Source organism: Muntiacus reevesi, chromosome 21 (genome assembly GCF_963930625.1).
Source record: "Muntiacus reevesi chromosome 21, mMunRee1.1, whole genome shotgun sequence".
Classification (NCBI taxonomy): domain Eukaryota; kingdom Metazoa; phylum Chordata; class Mammalia; order Artiodactyla; family Cervidae; genus Muntiacus; species Muntiacus reevesi.
This window is the reverse complement of record NC_089269.1, coordinates 6,127,640-6,151,475: the sequence shown is the minus strand read 5'-3', so window position 1 is coordinate 6,151,475 and position 23,836 is coordinate 6,127,640. Positions and strand designations below refer to the sequence as shown.

At 36.9% G+C, this 23,836-nt stretch overlaps 1 protein-coding gene across 7 annotated transcripts in view; it reads right to left on the bottom strand.

Moving 5' to 3' along the window:
• The window catches only part of CBLB (Cbl proto-oncogene B), a 219,235-nt gene that overhangs the window by 102,747 nt on the left and 92,652 nt on the right, over nucleotides 1–23,836 (bottom strand). For all 7 annotated transcript variants that reach the window (XM_065913852.1, XM_065913857.1, XM_065913858.1 and 4 more), the window contains exons 4-5: nucleotides 19,144–19,290; nucleotides 1,113–1,269 (exon numbers count right to left, since the gene is read on the bottom strand). In XM_065913852.1, coding sequence (XP_065769924.1) covers nucleotides 1,113–1,269; nucleotides 19,144–19,290 — 304 coding nt within the window. The remainder of the gene's footprint in view (nucleotides 1–1,112; nucleotides 1,270–19,143; nucleotides 19,291–23,836) is intronic.

Sequence of the window (23,836 nt, the reverse complement as noted above, 5' to 3'; positions counted from 1 at the left end):
AATCACAGGGATTTTAGGTGGGATTCTCGTTTTGTGATCACTTGAATCTCAGATGATATGCAATTAATGGCAGAGGCAAATTCAAAGCAAATTGCAAAGTCTTCATGTTAAGGGTAATTCTGTCTACACCTACAAAAGCACAAAATGATGATACCCAGCTTTTATTATATGATACCTACTTCTGAATAGCTATGCGAAGACAATTATAAAAGAATGGTTCAAAAACAAAAACAATAAATAGGACAAGAAGGTTAATCTCAAAGTCACTGATATTAGGGAAAAAAACAAGAAAACCTAAATTTCCCAAATGAGAGATATGCTAAATTAATAACAGACTATTTTGATGGAATATTCTGTAGGAACTGAAAGCTGAAAATTATGAAAATATTTACTGACACTGAAAAATGCTTGTAACATATGGTTGAAAGAGCAAAGCTACCTGTAGAATCGGTATACATCACAGTAATCTCTGATACAGAGGAGGTTAAGTTTGCTATTTATTCCAAAGCTTACTATTTCCCTTCGCATCTAATGGGTGTGGGAGGCAGAGGGAGCTGTTGAGACGCAACCTCAGCAAATGCCCACCTGTGAGGCTTGCATTCTGTCAGCTACTGGGCTAGAATGATCAGCAAAGTAAAGTGAGAAACTAAACAGGGACTTTCTATAAAGCAAAGCTCCTTTACATCAACCTCCTCAAAGCTAATAAGTAACTTCCAGGCTCAGAACGCCAGATATCCCAAACTTAAACTCAGGCAATGGCCAACAACCTGCTTTTAAATGAAGTGACGTGCAAGTCGCTCGGTCGTGTCCGACTCTTTGGGACCCCGTGGACTGTAAAGTCCCTGGAATTCTCCAGGCCGGAATACTCGAGCGGGTAGCCTTTCCCTTCTCCAGGGGATCTTCCCAACCCAGGGATCAAACCAAGGTCTCCCATACTGCAGGCAGATTCTTTACCAGCTGAGCCACAAGGGAAATCTGCTTTTAAATGGGAGACCAAAAATGAGACTATTTCCCATATGTTTGTACATTATGCACGAATGTGCAAAATACACATACGCAGAGCAGGGAGAGAAGGAGAAGAGGGGGCAGGATGAAGCAAATACAAAGCTTACCTGGAACAGCCTGGTAAAAATATCAAATTCAAAAACCGAAATGTAATCATTACAAGTCAAGTCGATTGTTGATTTTAGAGCCATTGCTTCCAGGCCGGAGCTAATCTGATGCACCTCGTGAAGGCACTGTCTGAATACTTTCCACGGTACGATCGTCCTGTGCAAGACAAAAAAAAGGTAATCGAATCAAGCATCATTTAAGACACACCTTCCACTGAAACAGCACAACTCAATCATAACATTAATATAACTGCCTTTGTACTAAAAGACAAACAGTTGAGAATACTGTTTATAATTCAGAACATATGTAATGTGTTTTGCTAAATGGATTATTTTCCATTTGCTAAGAATGTGACAAAAATGCAGATCATTTTTCTCTCAAACAGTCCTTGACTATCAAGATATTTCTAAAAACGCTTCCAAAGACAGTATTAGATCAAAGTCCTGTATGTCTGACCTCTTCCTTTATTTTCTTAAAGTAATAACCAGATGATGTGTTCACATAATAGCGAGAATTCTTTGTTCATTGCATAAGAAAGTTCAGGCAGAAAGTCATCAAGACATTTCTACCAACACCTGATATGTTCTACAGAGATTGAAAACCACTTTATTTAACCTTTCATACTAATGCAAAGGGAAATTTCAACAATTTTTAACCAATCCAACTGGCTATCACATGGAAAGTTATTTATTCAACACTCATTGATCAACTTAATCTTATTAAAACCCTTGTATCAACATTTTTTATTTAATACACTTACACGGTTCAAAAATTTTGAAGAGGACAGAACGGTACCCAGGGGAAAGTCTCCCAACCCATTCTCTGCCTGGCCAGTTTCCAACATTCACCCACCTCCTGTCCACCATGAAAATGAACATTCATTGTTTGCTCTTTACTTGTCCTCCTTTTGGAATGTTAAATGCCTATTTCAGAACAAGTGGAAGAAAGCAATCATTCACATGTTGAAAATTTTAAGCTGCAGTTTTCTTAATTGTTGTGCTTAGTCACTGAGTCGTGTCCGACTCTTTTGCAGCCCTATGGACTGAAGCCCACCAGGCTCCTCCGTCCATGGGGTTTCCCAGGCAAGAAACTGCAGTGGATTGCCATCTCCTTCTCTAGGGGATCTTCCTGACCCAGGGATGGAACCCACATCCCCCGTACTGGCAGGCGGGTTCTTTACCATCTGAGGCACCAGGGAAGACCAGTTTTCATAATAGGATGACTACAAAAGCTATAATCTCTTGTGAGATTACAAGTATTTAAATAAAGATTTTTCTTTACTAGTATCTCTTGAGAATTAAGACTCAAGCAGAATGGACTAGATTGGCTGGCCCCGCGTGATACTAATCCTTCCAGTGAAGCAACACCATAAAGGTAAAAGGTTCGTATTCATTAATTATCTCCTGCAATGGTTGTCAAACTTGAGCATGCATCAGAATCACTGAAAGGCTTGTTAGCACAGAAATTGATCAACCCAGGATATTCTGATTCAGTATGACTGGGGTGGAGCCTTGGAACTTACAATCTTAATAAGCTCCCAAGTGACGCTGATGTTGCTGGGGACAGCACTTTGAAAGTCGCTGATCTATTGTACCTATTAATTGCTAAGGCTCTGCGGAGAAACACCATTATGGAAAGACGAGATGCTACCTCCGCCCTTGAAGAACACACACTTCCAGGGTGGAAATACATCTGTAATGCTAAAGTCTACAGAAGGGGTGTTAAGGAAGTGCTGGAGGAATTCCAGCGAAGGAATGGTCTGTGGCAAGATGAATAAATGAGTGCTGAGACAGCCGAACAATGCTATATTGTGTATATAAGAAAGTTTACGTTTGATATGCCATTAAAAAAATGAGGCTGAATACATCAAAAGGCTTTGCTCTATGTATGAAAAAAACAGGAAACCACAGAGAACTGAAGAGAGACACCACATCAGAAGCCATTTAGAAGAAACACACGTCAGGCTCTGATTAAGGTTAACAAGATGCTGCTGTTTCAAAATAACAATGAAAACTTCTGATAATATTTGGAGGCTTTTTATTTACAGTGAAGTGTAAGTATGCAATTATGTCCAACTTCATTACAACTAACTCGAAAGCAGTGCCTAAGAAGCAGCTTTCTTCTCCAAATTAAAGTTTCAAATATTTAAAACACAAAAGGGGCATGAACCATAATATTCAAAAATTTTTAAATAGTAAACAAAAAACTACCGATTTAAGAAGGGTATGTGTTTTCTCTTTTGTACGGAAATGTTAAGAGAATTCTGTCTTGTGTATATAGTATAAAAAACAAATTGATTGTCCAAATAAGACAACGTTTGATATCAATTATCATTAAAAAAATTATCCTCCTTCCAGTATTTAAGGTGCATGCAGATCATAACTCTTTTGAATACCCAGTGATTTCACACAGTGAATTATTAAAAAATGTACAAACATCTAACACTGTAGTCTAACTTACTACTTTGGAATGACAATTTACAAAGGGGCAAGTTACATTTCCACAGTACTTGTGCAAATAAGACCTTCCCAAGCTCCCTTGTGATAAGTGTAAAGTACAAACAGGCATTCATCAGAACCTTAGTTAAGGGTAGTAACAGGAATGAAAAAGAAAGGGCCTTATTTGGTTAAGTCACTACATATAAAAGTATATACAACAGATACCCTTCCTCTGATCCGCTGAGGCAAATATCCATGATGGGAAGAAGAGAAATAGAGTACAATGGCTTCTTTAAAAAAAGCTCTAACAGTGCTGCACTAAGGATCTAGACTTTTTAAAGAGGATTTCAAGTTGCCACCACATTCTTTCCTGAGGTTTGTGGGGGCAGGGGGAAAGGCAGAGGATGACTGTTCACACCTTTAATTAAACTGTAGCAAGACCACAGAGTGGTGGTTTCTACCACCTCTTCCCCTAGAGATGAGCTGGTGAGAGCGAATATTAATGGCAAATTATTGTTTTACAGATACACGGAAACTTCAGTGTACTGGCAGAGATCTAGGAAGACAAAAGAGGCAGAGAGAGAAAAGGAATAGAACATAAAAGGGCCAACTAAGCTTCAAGCTCTCACTATTCCAGCTCTCACCATTTAATTTGTTCTGTTGCCACTTACAATTATAAATCATTTTAATTACGAATTGAATTAACTTTAAAATCCCATGAAAAGCAGAAGTAGCCATCAACCCACAAAGAACTGAATAAAAGACCAATGGGTAATATAATAATGTTAGATCTCACTATAAAAATAATATGAGTTCAGGATCTTTAGAATTTCAATAGGAATAAAAATGAGAGCTGTCATTTACTGTTGACTTACTATCCGCCAATCTCCAAATTAAGTATTGAGTTTCTCATAGTAACAATGGTAGGCAGACAATATATTTATCCTCATGATGGAGATGGGAAAACTGGGGCTTAAAGAGGTTAAGGGATTCACCCAAGAAAGACCTTATATGTGTCAGGCATTGGCTAGGTTCAGAATGAAAATATAAATAAAGTCACAGTCTAATAAGTGCAAACACTTGTAAGTAATTTATGTTGTGCCATGTGACTAAGGTTATCATAGAAAAACATTAATGTGTTATGAGAATCCAAAGGAATGGAGGGCCTGGCAAACAGCAATTGTCTTTTATTCATCTTTACCCAATACCGAAGAGTATGAAACCAAAATCTGTGACATTTAACTGTCTATGGAGGGCAAGCGAGTGCTTCACAGAGGAGGAAGCTAGATATTTAAGTGCTATAACACCCTTCTACTATTCAGAAATGGTTTGATAATTTAAGGTTGGGGGGGAGCTAGTCTATTCACACAATGTCAGGAGAGACAATAACTTAATAAATTTTAAAACCCTAGAGTTTTAACACAAAAGAATAAGGAACAGAAGACAAAAATGTAAGGAGACTGATACTTGAAAAAAAGGACAAAACATTTCCTTTAAACCACAAGTTCATAAAAGCTATTTAGGTTTTATTTTTAACTCATTTGGAAAAAAAATCCATATCATAAAAGTGTGAATCTGAACAAAGGTTGGGTGTGTGGAAACAGGAACTTTTGTGTACTTCTGGTGTGAACCAAAATTTACACAGCATTTCTAGAAGGCAATGTGGCAGCAAGTTTCAAAAACCTACAACATTTTAACTCAGAAAGCCTACTTCTAAGGATGTGAAAAAGGAAATTGTTTAAAATAAAATACACAGCAATGCAGCCTCATTCATGTCTCTTCAACAGCGTTGTCCATAATACCAAAAAATTAAAACAAGTACGTTCAGAAGTAACAATACCACATATATCCATAGGTTAGAATATTTTACAACAAATAAAACTTATATGGAAAAAACATGTACTGTTCCAGAAAAGTGGCTGTGTCATTAAATGGAAATGGCATTTTTAAAACTGTATGGCCTCGGGAACTCCCTAGCTGTCCAGGGGCTAGAATTTTGTGTTGTTAACCGCGGAGGGCCTAGGATTCAACAGAGATCCCGTAAGCTGCACAGTGAGGCCAAAAAAGAAAAAAAGGTATGTCCTTTATGATTCAACGATAAAAACTACCTGGAACACAAATTTCAATTGATGATGTCTAGACATAGAAATAAGATCGTCAGGAGAAATACCAACAATCCCAGATATGCAGATGATACCACTCTAACTGCAGAGAGTGGAAATCAACTAACGAGCCTCTTGAAGAGGGGGAAAGAGGAGAGAAAAAAAGCTGGCTTAAAACTCAACATTCAAAAGGCTAAGATCACGGCATCTGGCCCCATCACTTCATGGGTAATAGGTGGGAAAAAGTGGAAACAGTGGCAGGTTTTATTTTCTAAGGCTCCAAAATCATTGCGTATGGTGACTACAGCCATGAAATTAAAAGAAGCTTGCTCCTTGGAAGAAAAGCTATGACAAACCTAGACAGCACATTTAAAAGCAGAGATGTCACTTTGCTGACAAAGTACAGTCAGAAGTATAGCCGACAAAGTATAGTCAAAGCTATGGTTTTCCCAGAAGCCATGTATGGATGTGAGGGCTGGACCGTAAGGAAGGCTGAGAGCCAAAGAACTGATGCTTTCAAATTGTGGTGTTGGAGAAGACTCTCAAGAGTCTCTTGGATAACATGGAGATCAAACCAGTCAATCCTAAAGGAAATCAACTCTGACTACTCATGGGAAGGATGAATGCTGAAGCTCCAGTACTTTGGCCACCTGATGTGAATAGCTGACTCTTTGGAAAAGACCCTGGTGCTGAGAAATTCTGAGGGGAGGAGAAGGGGACAAGAGAGGATGAGATGGTTGGATGGCATCACCGACTCAACGGACAAGAGTTTGAGCAAACTCCGGACGACAGTGAAGGACAGGGAAGCTGGCATGCTGCAGCCCATGGCGGGGCAAAGAGTCAGACATGACTTAGCAACTGAACAACAAACAACACATCATGGTAGGATCACACGCAGGCTTTTAAGAAATCTCTAATACTCTCTAACGGCTTACAGGAGCAAAAGATGTACTAGAACTGTTTGAAGTATATTTTTTAACCACAGAAAGACCCAATTAAAAGCAAAAATCAAAGCAGTGTTTGCCAATGAAATAGCTTTGTATCTAAGAAACACAAAAACGTTTACGGATTAAACTATGACAAGAGAAATCAACATGGTTGCTGAATAAAAAAATCAATATACAAAAAATCAGTTGTATTACTATATATAAGCATACATAATAAGAAAATAAAACATTTACAAGAGCATCTGAAAATATCAAATAAATAGGAATAAAGCTAACAAAATACAAGCAAAGTCACAGCATAAACACGCACACATACATGATCAGATGTAAAAGACATAAAGAGATATAAAGCCTTAATGGATTGGCAGACTCAGTGTGAAAAAGATGTATGGTCAATCCTCCGCAAATTGATTCATAGATTTATTACAACCCCAATCAGGAAACATTTTCATAGTAGGGATTGACAGACTGATTCTAAACTTCATAGGGAAATGCCAAGAGCCAAATAAAATCGGGCCAAACTTCCATGAGAATAACACTGGCAAGCTCATAGTCCTTACAGTAGTTAAGACAGCATGGTATTGGCACAGGAAAGCCAATAGAACAAAACAAATTTTGGAAACAAATGCAATCGTATCTGAACACTGGATATGTAACAACTCTCTATAAACAGTAGTAGAGAATGGATGACATTTTCAATAAATGTTGCTGGGTCAAATGAATATGCAAATGGAAGAAAATAAATCTTGATCCTGAACTAATATCATATAAAAACCAATTTTAGATGAACCTTAGACCTAAGCACAAAAGATAAAGCAGTAAAGTTTTTTGGAAGAAACAGAAGAGAATATCTGTATTACTCTGGCACAAGCAAATAATTTTAAACAGGACCACAAATGTTCTAAGGATAAAGGAAAAGGTAAATTAAAACCCTGTGTTCATGAAACAATGTCATTAACAAAGTGAAAAGGTCACATACTAGCAGAGCAATAAACATAAAAGAATCACGTCTGTAACACATAAAAACTTTTAAATATTAATACTACTCAGAAACTGGGCAAATAATTTTTGTAGTCACACACACAAAAAATCAAAATATTCAATATACACACAAATATGTACTCAACTTCATCTGTTATCATGCAAATGCAAATTAAGAACCAAATGAGATTCCACTCATCCCCACCAGAGTAGCTTATTAAACCCTTTAAAAAGACAAATATTATAAAATGTTGGGAAGGATATATAACAATAGGAAACTTCGGGTACTCCAAATAGGTGATGAAGGTGGCAAGTCATTTTGGTAAACTCTTTGGTGGTTTACTAAAAGCTAATAAAGCTAAAATTAAGCATAAACTAGGAGCCAGCAATACCATTCCTAGATATACATACCAGAGAAATGTACATGTTTTTTAAAAATATACAAAAAATGTCCATGGCAGCACTACTGAGAATAATCCAAAGAAGGAAGAATCCAACATCCAACACCAACAAAAGGATTATGTAAACTGTAGTATAGCCATCCAATGGAGCAAGGAGAAGGAACAGACTTGCTATATGCAAGAATGTGGATGAATTTCATAAATATAACAAAGAGTGAAGAAAGCCAGATTTTTTTCATAGCGTAAGATGTTACAGAAAACCTGAATGGACTTTTTGGTTAAGCCAATATACTAAACTTAAAAAAAAAAAGTTTATATTAAAATTCTAAGATGAAAATAGAGTAAGAGACGTAGGAATGGACAAAGCACTTGCCATCATATAAACAAGCAAATTAACATTTGTTGGTTTTTGGTTCTGGTGCTGTGGTACTGATGGTGGTGTGATAGCAGTTGTTTAAGATTCATCCTAAGTCAGGGATATTTCATGTTCACTTTAGACAGAACAAAAACCTGTTGTATCTATATTAACCCATAACTATTTTCAATTTCATCTGAATTTTGTTCAGAAAATTCACCTGGATCAAAGACGTGTTCAGTGGCACCACCTTTAAGTTGCTTTTGTTCAGAAGAGAAAATATTCATAAGCTAATTAATATGTTTGGATTTTCATTACATAAAATATTAAGTACCATGATCCTAAGTCTGTTGATGTTTGTATATAGTTATTCCTTAAATCTAATCTTGTTTTGAGATGACTATTTGTTAATGGAAATGAAAACAGATGGTTAACAAGCTATTACAGCTTTTACTCTTCCATCACTAAAGAAAAACAACTGTTTTCCAGCAACCCACAGAAAGAAGATATCAAAATCACTGTGGTCAAATAGTTGCCTTACAACTCACTGTAGACAGGATGGTAACCTGGGTTACCGGGAATATTTGTGATTAGATCTAACTTATCTTCCTCATAAGTGAAAACTCCTTACTCGCATATAGAAAGATCAAGATGCTGGGTATTTCTGATAGTTTTTTTTCATTGTCAAAAAAGTTTATAACATTTTGTCTACAGCATAGATAAGCATTACCACCATGTATAAGGGACAAGTATTCTCATGCTCATGTTCCGAAACTTAAATTTAAAATCAAACATTTTTATAAGATTGCAGAAATAATAGGTTATTTAGTATTATCTTTGATTTTTTTAAAACTCACTCACTCATGAGAGATTTGATTTCTAATTTCTAGTCTCACAATCTAACTTTTGAACATAATAAATAGTAAACTTACTGTAACCAGGAAAGTATATTTTGTTTTCCTTTATTATTGGCAATTCGGCTTATTTCCCAACTTTGAAAATACAATTTATTAGTGACAGAGAAACTGTAAATATAATCCATAAAATATGTCAAAATTCCATATAAAACTTTTCCACTTAGTAACCATTGACCACAGAAAATCAGAAAGATTCTGGCTTGAAACACTGGGTACCGGCTCTCTGTAAAGCAAGACTCTTCTTCAGAATATTTGCTCTACATATTCAACGATACTTGGTAAGTTCATAATGCATATGAGATAACATAGTTCATAGATCATAGTAAGGTGCCTCTGATCTACTGAGGTCAGATTTAAAAAGTTAGTAAATTATATACCATAAAATTAGAAAGTCCGGCCAAAGATCTTCTCTTTAGCATTAACAGTCTGGCCTGTCCTACAAACAAATTTAAAATTCTGTAAGAAGACAAAGTTAGTTCAGTTCAGTCACTCAGTCATGTCTGACTCTGCGACCCCATGGACTGCAGCACGCCTGCTTCCCTGTCCATTATCAACTCCCAGAGCTTACTCAAACTCATGTCCATTGAGTCGGTGATGCCATCCAACCATCTCATCCTCTGTCGTTCCCTTTTCCTCCAGCCTTCAATCTTTCCCAGCATCAGTGTCTTTTCAAATGAGTCAGTTCTTCGAATTAGGTGGCCGAAGTATTGGCGCTTCAGCTTTAGCATCAGCCCTTCCAATGAATATTCAGGACGGTTTCTTCCAAGGAGCAAGCATGTTTTCATTCCATGGCTGCACTCACCATCTGCAGTGATTTTGGAGCCAAAAAAATAAACCCTGTCACTGTTTCCACTGTTTCCCCATCTATTTGCCATAAAGTGATGGGACTGGATGCCATGATCTTAGTTTTCTGAATGTTGAGTTTTAAGCCAACTTTTTCACTCTTCTCTTTAACTTTCATCAAGAGGCTCTTCAGTTCTTCACTTTCTGCCCTAAGTGTGGTATCATCTGCATATCTGAGATTATTGATATTTATCCCAGCAATCTAGATTCCAGTTTGTGTTTTATCCAGTCTGGCATTTCACATGATGTCCTCTGTATATACATTAGATAACCAGGGTGACAATATACAGCCTTGATGTACTTCTTTCCCAATTTAGAACCAGTCTGTTGTTCCATGTCCAGTTCTAACTGTTGCTTCTTGACCTGCATACAGATTTCTCAGAGGCAGGTTAGGGGCTCTGGTATTCCCATCTCTTTAAGAATTTTCCACAGTTTGCTGTGATCCACAGTCAAAGGCTTTGGTGTAGTCAATAAAGCAGAAGTAGATGTTTTTTCTGGGTAATAATAAGACAAAATTCCCCCAAAATCTCTCTACATAGGTCAATTCCATTAACAAGCAATGGGTAAAGTATGCTAGATATATAAGGTAAACTGAGGCAAAAAAATATACAATTTCCAGTAACACCTCTAAATTCTCACAGGAGAAACTACATATATAATATTGTGCATAAGTAGGCTCCCCAAAATTTCTTTTATTTAAGGGAAACTACTAATGACTGCAGATAAACAAGGCAAGAACAAAGTTACACAGAAAACCTATTATTGTCGTTTCCTACTGTAATCAACATTCAGAATAAGGAAAACAAGAAGATGAAGCATTAGCAATCTATTAATGAAAAATAGATCTATTTTATAAAGCTTTCTTTACTTTGCTTTTAAGTCACAATTTCTCCACATGGTTCTAAAGAACTGTAAAGAGTCAGATTCTACCTTATTTGCACGTTAACAAGTTAGCCTATCACAGTTGCATGGATGCTGGCAGAAGATACAGGATTTGTGGGTCAGAGCGTCAGAGGCAACAGACTCTGCTACTCACAGGAAGCAGTGGCCAGCACACCAGCATTCTCCTGGACTTGCTCCTTGAGCTCTAATTTCCACCAGATGATGCAGGGACACCTATTCACAGAGTGACTTCTGTAACTGAAGAGGAACCTAGGTTTCAGGGAGCCCAAACACTGTATAATGGTCACTAAGTACACTTGTCCCTGGATCTGCAAAGAAATACTATTTTTTTTTTTTTTTTTAGAAATACTATTTTTAAGTTACAAGGTCGTAAGCAAACATGCTCTTTGCTTCAGAAGGAGAAAACGTCTCTCTTCGCCTATCAAGGCAGAACCATCCCACAGAGAAAGGAATACATGTGCAGAGGGACTAAGAACCAGGACCCTTTCAATTCCAGGAATACATTATTAAATAATTCACTAAGAAAACAATTCTTTCTCCAAATACAATATAAAAACTTCTGAGAACAAGAATATAAGTGACTTAAAAACGATTTTAATTAAATCAAACTTCAGGTGACTGAAACTAAGAGATGGAGAAATGTGAAGTCTGTTTTTTTGTTGTTGTTTTAAAAAAAAGAAACAGGGCCGAGCACAGGAGAACATTTTTAAATGATAGTTTAGAAATACAATTTTTGAAATTTATAATGATAGGCTTAATACTCAGAATTAATCAAGAAACATTAATGGCCTCACCAAACTTTTCTCATTTGGCAGAAATGCCAAAAAAAAAAAAAAAAAAACCCTAAAAACAAAATACTTCTCAAGATGGAGAAGTAAAATAAGTAGCCAAAATCTGGATACTAACAGGTTTAACTTTAGAGGCCAAGGGGAGCTCAGTCATGTCTGACTCTCTGCAATCCCATGGACTGACCATCCATGGAATTCTCCAGGCCAGAATACTGCAGTGGGTAGCCTTTCCCTTCTCCAGGGGATCTTCCCCAACCCAGGGATTGAACCCAAGTCTCCAGTCCTGCAGGTAGATTCTTTACCAGCTGAGCCCCCAGGGAAGCCCAAGGGGATCTCAGGAACTTCAAAATAAAGAAGTTATTTTCAGACTCTCCCTCTTGGGGCTTCTAGATGTAATTCACCAGCAGTCATGGTATTAAAAGGAGGCCAGATCCATTAATCTACCTACTGAGTGCATAGCAAAATCCACTGTGCCTGTTCAGTGCAACAAGAGGAGCCCATTAAGACTCTGGTTATAAAGGAGACTTGCAGAATATTAAAAAGAGAAAATAAATTGAGTTATCAGTGCCTTGTCCCTACATCTGACGAAAACTTTTTACGCTTTATCTAGTTCATTTGCAGTACTATTATCTGGTTAATCTCCCTCTTTCTTTCCTTAAATCTTACCTTCCTTTAGCATCTATAATTCCACACTCTCCAGGTTTTAAGTCTACTTTTCTGGTGATGCCTCCACTTCCTTAACTTTCCCTGGTGCATAGGTCATTCATCAGAATTCTTTAAGAATCTGTCCTCTGCATTCTCCCTGGTCTCCATCAACTAGTCCAATGGCTTCACACAGTTTTTAGACATAACAAACTCAAATCTGGAAACTAGGCAGATAATGTAAATAAGTAAAGAGGTCCAGGTAAGGACTGCAATGAACGGGAGGGGGCATTGTGGCTCACTGGTCAAGAACCTGCAATTCGGGAGACCTGGGTTTGATCCCTGGGTTGGGAAGAGCCCTTGGAGAAGGGAATGGCAAGCCACTCCAGTAGTCTGGCCTGGAGAATTCCATGGACTGGACAGTCCATGAGGTCGCAGAGTCGGACATGACTGAGCGACTTTCACTTTCACTTCTGTTCAACTCTTTGTGACCCTATGGACTCCTGCCAGTCTGTCCATGGAATTCCCCAGGCAAGAACACTGCTGCGGTTTGCCACTGCCTTCTCCAGGGGATCTTCCTGAATCAGGGATTGAACCGGGGTCTGCTGCATTGCAGGCAGGTTCTTTACCATCTGAGCCACCAGGGAAGCCCAACCAAGGCATGGAAACAACCTAAATGTATGTCAAAGGCTGAATGGATAAAGAAGATGTGGTATATTGATGCCGTGGAGTATTACTCAGCCATAGAAAAGAATGAAATAATGCCATTTTATAGCACCATGGAGGGACCTAGAGATTATCATACTAATTGAACCAGAAAGAGAAATAACATGGTATCACTGATATGTGGAATCTAAAAAACTGATGCAAATGAACTTATACAACAGAGACAGACCCACACACATAGAACTCAAACTTACAGTTACCAGATGGGAAAGGAGGGAGATAAATTAGGAGTTTGGGATTAACATGTATACATTATTATCTATAATTTAGATAAACAACAAGTATCTACTGCATAGCACAGAAAACTACACAATATTTCATAACAACCTACAAGGGAAAGAATCTATAAAAAGATACGTATGTGTGTATAAACGAATCACTGTGCTGTACTCTTGAAACAAAACACTGTAAATCAACTATACTTCAATTAAAAAAAAAATACTTCAATTTAAAAAAGGTGTAACTTTGTCTATGGAAAAAAAAGAAAAGTCCAAAGGGGCAAAAACAAACAGAGCTTTCAAAGTACAGTCCAAGAGAGTGACAATTTTAAGTACTTTGGACCTTGAGTCAGGGGAATTTCTACAGTACCACCCCATATTTAGATTCCATGTTCACCAAAGAAAGTTCTGGATATGATATGGCTCCACAAATAATTTATATGAGATGATGAGAGCATTCCCATCTGCTTTACAGTAGCATTGATCATTGTAAATTAATCAAAGCATCATTCTGATTACAGATCGGTCTGTGAGCTCAGTAACATCTACCAGTCTATAGATATACTCAGGATGAAGCCTAACAAAACCATGTTTCAAGGTTAAGAACCAGAACTTGGTTCATGGTGACTTCACTGAAGTAAACGTCACTCACTGAGGAGTTCATAGTGAGGAAAAGAAGGTAAAAGAAAACAACAATAATAAAAATGCCATTTATGGAAACTTCAAGTTATTCTGCATCTTTCTTTGAAAACACAGCAGACACTATGAAAATTTCATCCCCCTCAGAGCATTCTCCTCTGCCTCCTCCTTATTAACACATGTGCAAGTCATATAAAACACCAGTTCCTCCATGGAGCCCGAGTAAACAATTCTGATCACCCTAGTAAACAATTCACTATTTGTGACATTCCTTAAGCACTTTTGTAATGGGACAGAACTGATTTTAAGTTATTTATCATCTTTGTATATACTGTATCCCCCAAATTGAATACATACTGCTTAGAGGTAGAAAATTATAATTTTACATGTTATTTGCTTTTTCTATCTGGGATCCTGCTGCAATGGATTGAACAAAATTGCCCTGTCATTTTATTTTCCTTACGATATAAAGATACTTCGCTGTTTTAAAATAGACAATAATAGGAGGTGATGAAATAACAGAAATATTAAATAGAAGCTCTCTGAGGATTTTTTTTAATAATTCTTTTTTAAAAAGAACTAATAGTTCAGTTTATTTTTTCTCCTTGTAAGAGTTCTTCATTTCTATCATGCATTATTTAATTAAATATGACTAAGTTGACTTTTCTTTGATTAGAGGGAAAACTGATCTAGTTAATATGCTAAAAAAATGTATTTCATGGCATATTTGTTTCTAATTAAAAGTGAAAAGAAAACACAGGAAACCAAAAGGTTCCTACAACTTCCTCAGGAAATCAAAGGTAGATGTAATGAACTGAATTTTAAACAGAGCATTTTTTTTTTTCCACATGGTCAGCAGGACAGTTTCTTATATTCTACCCCACTTTTACATAGCAGATACACAATTTTAGAAAACTTTTATTAACTTTTTCTGGATTTCTGCTTTTAGAGTTCTAGAGACCATGGCATCTCTGTCATGTAAAGCTGAATATTAATTTTATTATTTGTAGAATTAACAATAAACATATTCATGGGACACTGAGCAAGATTAAAGGTTTAAACTGTTTAATTATTCCACATCACAGAGTACTTACTATGTGTCAGACACTGTCCTACCTGCCTGATAGGGAGATTTTAGCTCCTTTAATCTTTGCAATACCTCTACACAGTAGGCATTCTTGTTATTATCATCCACATTTTGTAGTATTATCATCTACATTTTAGAGCTGAAGAAACTGATGCAAGGAAAAAACAAGCAGCTTGTCCAAAGGGATAATGCCCGTAAATGCTGCAGTCAGAACCCGGACATGGATGAGCTGGCTGCAAGCTGCACTAAGACGCTGCCTCCAGAACAGGCACACACTGTCTGTCCACGCGCTCACACACGCAGCTACTCCACAGCTCGTCGGGGTCAAGTGAACAACTGCTCCTGAATGTCCCCAAATCAGACACTGTGTTGAACTACCTTGGGAACCACAAACACTGATTAAATAAGCCTGATTTCACGGGGCTTACAATCTAATGGGAAGATAACCAGACAAATAACTTCAAAAAAACCAATGAGAAATAATAAATGTGGAGATGAGCAAGAGCTTATGGGAATTTAAGAACTAAAAGATCCAGTACAATAAGGGACAAAATCAAGAGCAAGAGGAACACTGAGGGATCAGTGAGAACTTTTATGCCAGAGATAAAATCTTCAAGTTGGTTGGAACCACATGTCTGAATCTCAACATCAAGAATGAGGAGCCTGGAAACTGCTACCTGACTTGCTTATTGGAAAAATGACTGTTACCTGGAGTCTAATCACAGTAGTGAATCTTTTCCTTAATTTTTTGAGCCTCATGCTGAAAGTTTCCGGATCATAAACTACTAACCCAGAGGGTAAAGATTCAGTCTGGTATTGGTCTCATTTAGTAGAATTTACTTAGAAACATTCACTCAATAATGCCACTCCTCTTTTTCTACATACTTCTACTATCTCCTGTCAATAGACTAAGAAAGCAAAAGCAGAACTCAACTATTAAACATTCAATAACCTCACATAAAAATCTACCAACTACAGGACTTCCCCAAATCTACCAACTACAGAACTTCCCAGTTTACCCTGACACATGATGTGTTACTGATTCCCCTCGAGACTTTGATGGGCGGAACCTCCTGGCAGCTGGGCTTGGGTCTTGAGCAGAGTCCAGCCTTGCCATGACTTCAAAAAGATTGAGAAGCACAGAAATGAAGCGTTAGGCACATGATGCCTCAAGATTTTTGTCTACTGCCTGTTTTTTAGGTAGGCATGCTAAATTTGCCTTTAGGATTTTCCTAAATTCCTTTGAATGATAGCTTTTTCCCAATTTTAACTCCATCTGAATATTGTGTTCTTATTGACTTTTTCTTATTTCCCTTTTGGGGAAAATGTCACAATAATCCTCAAGTTAAAATTTAGTTTATAAAAATCATAATCTGTTTGGCTGTTTTTAGAACTAACCATTCAACAGTTCTGTTTTATGAAACAATAATACTTTCAGGTTTAAAGGCATTAGTTAGGTCAAATGAAAGCATCGTCATATGCCCTCAATATGTAGATAAATAACGGGAATACTTCTGAATGAGAACCCAATTATGCAAAAATGCAGACTAGTGTTAGAGTATAAAGAAGATAAAAGGATTCGACCTTTTAAAATGCTACATCATTCATTCGTCCATTCATTCAATAAAATACCATGAAACTATAAGGTGAAAACCCATAGAGAATACAAAGATCGTTTCTCCAATGATCTAATAAAAGAACCATAATTCTGATTACTACAGAAATATGTCTGTATTCCAGAAGAAGCTTTAAGTTTGGCTCTCATCCCAAAAGTAAAAATCTTAAAAGACAAATTAAGAAGCTTTTTCAAGTAAGCAAAGATAGGAGAAGACAAAGTTACAAGGATTTGGGGAGGTAGGGAGCATGTTTCATCAGCATTTCAAGAATCCCCCATTTGATTTAGTAGTGATTTCACTCACACAGCAGTTGGACAGAAATTTCAGCCCCTTACTGTCTATGGTTGTAAATAAAGGGAAGTAAAGATGTCTCAAATGCATAATTCTCTGTGGTTTGAGGTGTTGGCAAAACAAACTCCTCTCTTGAAAAACGTGAGCAATCTTTCCATTTTTCACTGGCCTTTTGACTAGCAAACAACTTTATAACTCACCAGAATTTTCAGTTTTCAAAAAGAAATACCACAAGGAATTCATCTGATAGATTTTCTTAAAATTTTAAGACAGTTTATGTCGACGGTTACCAACTGTTTGCATTAGGCTCAGAGTATTAATATATGAGCTGTAACTTCAAGAAGTCCTCAATTCTTACTTTCAGAGCTCTGCAATCCCTTTCTGCTTTCTACTATTCACGAATATTTAATTAGTACACTCTTGGATGTTAGGCTAATTCAGAAGAGAATGAGTGTTTTCTTCTTTCAAGTCCTCATTTGTGAATGGATATAGGAGCATTAGACATAAGCTAGACCTCTGGAATACAGAATTTCAGGGTTAAAAGTAGTATTACCTCTAGTAGTGCTTAAAAATAATTCAGAATACTTTTTATTTAAGAGGTGGGGAAAAGGCTTTAACATTTCTGAAGTAAAAAAAAAAAATGTATATCTAATCAAATGTGCATTACTTTGTATGTGCCCTAATCACATAGCAGCTTATAGACAAACACAGTACTTCATGAAGAAAAGTAAGGGAAACCTAATGTTACAGTTAATTCATCAGTGTCAGAGGACTCATATTGTTGACAGTCATGTATTCCAATGTTTTATGTCTTATTTCATCAGCTAATGTATAAACACAGAATTTAACTACAAAAAGAAAACAACAGTCTGAGTGTAAGCAATCACTTTTATCTCTAAGCTAGGGTTCTGCCTACACTCAAGACATACTGAAGGACCTTTAAAAGGTTACTAAAGAAACCATCTGGATGGTAACGATAACCCTATATGCAAAACAGAAAAAGAGACACAGAAGTACAGAACAGACTTTTGGACTCTGGGGGAGAAGGTGAGGGTGGGATGTTTCGAGAGAACAGCATGTATATTATCTGTGGTGAAACAGATCACCAGCCCAGGTGGGAAGCATGAGACGAGTGCTCGGGCCTGGTGCACTGGGAGGACCCAGGGGAGTCGGGTGGAGAGGGAGGTGGGAGCGGGGATCGGGATGGGGAATACGTGTAACTCCATGGCTGATTCATGTCAATGTATGCCAAAACCCACTGAAATGTTGTGAAGTAATTAGCCTCCAACTAATAAAAAAAAATATATATATATATATATAATAAACAGAAGAAAAAAAAAAAGAAACCATCTGCCTCCTGTTGCTCATGTCCTCATCATCTTACCAAGAGACTCCTGATAAAAGTTTTGCAAGTTTTATTTAAGTTATGCAGACTTCAGATATTTAATTCCTATTATTTACCAAGCTCACCTGAGCTTGTGTCTGGATAGAAAATACCCAAAGGAAAATGCCTTTAGCTATTTTGTGAGATAATGCAACTCGGCGATACCATTACCCTCTTTTCTGTATCTTGCTTATACATGTTAACTTTCTGCGCAGTGACACAAAGAGAACCTGAATCCCAGGGCTAAAGGCCCCTCTCATTTCAATTTCAGGTCTTTATCAAGTGTATATTCCACCTCCTCTAGGAAGCAGTCTCCGACAGCTGCAATCCTGAAGCAACTGCTGCCCTCTCTGAATTGCCAGAACAATTTATTTATGCCATTTTTAAAGTATCTTTCCTTTTCTTTTCTTTTGTAAATGTGTTTATGTGTGCACTGAATTATAAAGCTATGAGCTTCTCGTGTATACTATATCTTACATACCTCTGCTTCTTAGAGCAAACTATTTAATTCAATGAATGCCCATCAAATAAACATATCATACAATATCTACTTGGTAATAACAGAATTATTCAGTTACTAAGGTATATTTTTGGTGACTAAACAGGAAAAAAAAAGCAATCAAAAAGCACTTATCGAAAACACTGAAGAACATTCTAGAAATACTCAGGTAAAATCTATACCATTTGGAACTGGACACAGGTCTCCTCATTCTTCAAATATGGATCCGAATTATAAAATGATTTGTACTTACTTGTCTCCAAAAAACTTTCTCCAGAATTCAGCAGCATCTGCTTTCGTGATACGAAAGTTATCTCCCTGGAACTGTCCATTGGGAAAGATTGCTTTGATTTCTGCCAACATGTGACTGAAGATAAGGGATAGTTTTGTGAGATTTCGTCTGTAGACACAAAGCGGGAAAAATGAAGAGAAGAGTAAATATATAGGCACATAAGCTTCAATGGGAATATACATCATGAAAAACGAAATTATCCAACCTAGGTCAAATCAATAAAGCCCTTAAGAACAATGTTCATAGAAACTATATATTTAAATTCCTAACAGGGTTTTTATTAATCACCTATGTATTCATTCAATATAAACATGAACAAGATAAATTATATGGATTTAATGGGAGAGATGGACATCTAGAAAACTCATAGTCAAATATAAATGCTAATCAAAAATGAGTAACTATTTCTACATGGGGTAATAAGGAAAGTTGTGTCACTTACAGAGAATCTAGGAAGATAAGCGGTTGTTCGACAGATAAAAGATTCGGAGTGGAAAGGAGGGGAAAGACAGGAGGGAAGAAAGAATTTTGAATAGTACGAAGAGCGTACGGAGAAGTACAGAGGTGTGAACAGAACCATTTGGATACCTTCGAGGCTTAGCGTGGCTAATGAAGAGCAGAAGGTGGGTGGAACAGATGGCTTGAGATGGGATGAGAAAGTTTAGATGGGACATGACAAAGAGGCATCTGAACCAATGAACAGAGATTTTGTCAAATACATTTGCCACTTCTATCTAAAAATCAGTTTCTGAGGACAAGCCTCAGATATGTACACATTTTAGATGCTCTCTAGGTGCTCTCTAGGTAATTCCAAGGCAGTCCATAAAAAACTACTATGATAAGGAATGGGGAGCCAAAGTGGACTAAAAGATTAAGGAAATGACCAAGTCTCTGTTTTTAGCAAGAAAAAGTTATGGTATGAAAAAAATGCTTTAGAGGGAGGGAAATGTAGATGTTGTCTCTTCTAACTTCCATGTTAAGTTCTGGGGGTTTTGATGTGATTTACAGCATGCTTCAAATCATGATTCAGACTTTAAAAATAACAGTATCATCTACATTCCTTTCAAGCTTTTCATAGGTTTACAACATATATTGTGTTAATCAGCCCCAAACTGTTACTGCCAATAGTAAGGAAGCAACTGAAAGATAAAATACAAAAGAACTTCTCAGTTTTCAGCTGACCTTGCCTCTTTATATTCCTGCTTATTCAGAATCACCAGAACACAATAGGCACATACATAATATCTTTCCATTTTGAAGCTTCAGCTGCTTCTGTGTATGTGTTGAGGGGTCAAGGGCAGGAAGGAAGCAAGTAAATACAGAGGACAAATAGAGAAAGCCATCAAATCTGCAATGCATACAATGCCATACAAAGCTTCAGAAGGACTTTGACATTGAAAGTTGTGGCTATTTGCCTCATTTTTACACATGTACCTGCATTTAATGACTCTCAAATAACAAACAAAAAGACATGCTACATACCAAAGAGATTATATAGTATGCACCTCTCAGTAGTTAATGAAAAGAAGCATGTATCCCATATAAGATGAACACAGAATAAATAAAAGTACTTGTTGGCTGATTCATGTCAATGTATGACAAAAACCACTACAATATTGTAAAGTAATTAGCTTCCAACTAATAAAAATAAATGAAAAAAAAAGTACTTGTGATGGCAAGTGGGAAAAGTAGGAAAGAAGAAAGCAATAAAGTAACTGACATCTCAAAAAGTTCATCTCTACTGAAAAACCAAGAAGTCCACATCCTTTATTATTTATGAGAAGAATTATGAGAAAGAAATTTACGAGGGCCAGAACTTGGGCCTTATTTTAGTGCTTGACTGGCAACAATAAACAGTCTGCAAAATCATTATGCTTGGGTTATGCAAAATGTTTCACCATCTTCTTAGATTCAGCCACACTTCCGTACAACTCAGCCTAATTCGAAGGTAAAACTCGCTTAATTAGTTGAATCTTTGTTCTTCTCATTTATGTCAGCACATCCTCATTTAGATGATGGTAGATATAAGAGATTCAGTCTTAGGAAATGAAAAGCGAACTGATGAACTTTATCAAAGGAAAGAATTGTGACCAACGCAGCCAATACAAACTGCAACTGTCTTTTGAAATTTGAGTTTAAGGACAAACATAAAAGTCACTTTTGAAAAGCTGCAATGAATTTATTTCCATAATTACGCAAAAGAGTTAATTTTTGACCAAACTTCCAATTGATACATACAGAACAAAAAAGAAAAATCAGGATGGCTGTAATTAGGGTAAACCAACTGTTCCTTATTTTTCTGAATTGGTTGCTTTCCATCCATCCCCTAGTTTCTTTGTTCTTTAATCATATCCAAATGTTTTTCATTTTTATTTGTTAGATCTAAAGCCTGAAGCACAATACCAGTGATTATCCAACTTGGATATTTGATCCACTGGCTATGTAGGCATTAAGCTTTAAAACAGAAAGAGTAATACTTTATAATTTTCAGTCTAGAAGCCCTAGTTATCACTACTACCTATACAGCCAATCACTGTTAAATTATAAACTGTGGGTATAGTTCAATTTTCTTCTTCCTACAAGAAGATTACATTTCTATTTGACTTTTTGTACAAACTAAGGCAATGGAAAAAATCTCTTTTGCCTTTAATTTTTTAAAGAAATGGAAATTCAAGTTCTTAAAAACATGTGAATTCAAGTTTTCTGTTACCTTATTTTTCACATATACCAGAACATATATTTTCTAACTAATTTTTTTAAAAATGCATATCATACATATGTAAATGATTATTCTGGAAATCTTTTATCTGAAAGATTGATTTACTGAGGTTGCAATCCACATAAAGAAATGAAAATAACTTACAGTTAATTCAGCTGATGTCATTTAAATTTATTGTCACAACAAATAAGTTTGTCTTTTATATGACTGTGTGGGAGTCTGTTTACTATATTTTACTTTACATTATAAGCTTTAATTCCCCACTCCACTATGCACTTTTAGATACCAATTTAAAAGTAAATAACTTCCAAGTTTGAAACTGAAATCCAAGAACACAGTCACCTCCAATCATCTAGACATAGTGGGAATGAATTTTCCATAGTGTAGATGAATTTTCTTTCCCATTAGGATATTTTTTTCATACCTTGCCAATTTTCCCTAAGCCCACCTGACTGCTGCTCATCATATGACTGAAAGTGATGACTACTTAATAAAGGATTTGAAGCATCCTAATTGAGAATATCTATCTTTTTCACTAAACAACTAAGGAAATAATATTTATCTGACTGGACCTGGGCATCCGGTCTCATCATTTTACCACAGATAGATGGGGAAAAATGCCAACAGTGACAGACTCTATTTTCTTGGGCTACAAAATCACTGTGGACGGTGACTGCAGTCATGAAATTAAAAGGCGCTTACTCCTTGGAAGAAAACCTAGACAACATATTTAACAGCAGAGACATTGCTTTGCCAGCAAAGGTCCATATAGTCAAAGCTATGGTTTTCCCTGTAGTCACGTACATGTGTGAAAGTTGGATCACAAAGAAGGCTGAGCATCGAAGAATTGATGCTTTTGGATTATGGTGCTGGAGAAGACCCTTGAGAGTCTCTTGGACTCCAAGGAGATCAAACCAGTCATTCCTAAAGGAAATCGACCCTGAATATTTATTGGAAGGACTGATGCTGAAGCTGAAACTCCAACACTCTAGTCACCTGATGCGAAGAGCTGACTCAATGGTAGAGACCCTGATGCTGGGAAAGAGTGAGGATAGGATGAGAAGGGGGCAACAGAGGATGAGATGGTTGGATGGCATCATTGACTCAATGGACATGAGTTTGAGCAAACTCTGGAAGATAGTGAAGGACAGGGAAGCCTGGCGTGCTGCAGTTTATGGGGTCGTAAAGAGTTGGACACAACTGAGTGAGTGAACAGCAACAACAAAAAAGATTCAATAATATTAAACATAACTTTACAAGAAATTCTGCAATACTCTGACTTTCAATAGAAGAGATACTTTGACTAATTACTACCACATAATCTCCCACTAACCTTCACAAGTTAACTCATTTTTTTCTGCCACCACCAAAGTGAAGTTGCTCAGTCGTGTCCGACTCTTTGCAACCCAGTGGACTGTAGCCTACCAGGCTCCTCCGTCCATGGGAATTTCCAGGCAAGAATATTGAAGTTGGTTGCCATTTCCTTCTCCAGGAGATCTTCCTGACCCAGGGATTGAATCCGGGTCTCCTGCATTGTAGGCAGATGCTTCACCCTCTGAGCCACCAGGGAAATCCATATAGTAGGAATCCCCAAGCCATTTTTAAAATTTGTTCAGTGTGAGATTTTGTTTCTAAGATATAACGTTGAAATGAAAGTATTCTGATACACCAGGTAACCAAAAAGTAGCTTCTAGATGTCAATAATGCACAAACCAGTAAAGATGTTGATATATTAAAGAAGCCTTGAAGCAGAGGGAGGGAGAGAGGAATAAAGACAAAGGAGAGGGCAGAGATGATAAAGAAAGCTATCTACATTGGCAATCTTTGAAAAGGCTATAAATGAACTTACCCACAAAACACAAACAGAGTTACAGATACAGAAAACAAATTTACGGCCACCAGCGGTAAGAAGGGGATAAAACGGAAGATTGTGAT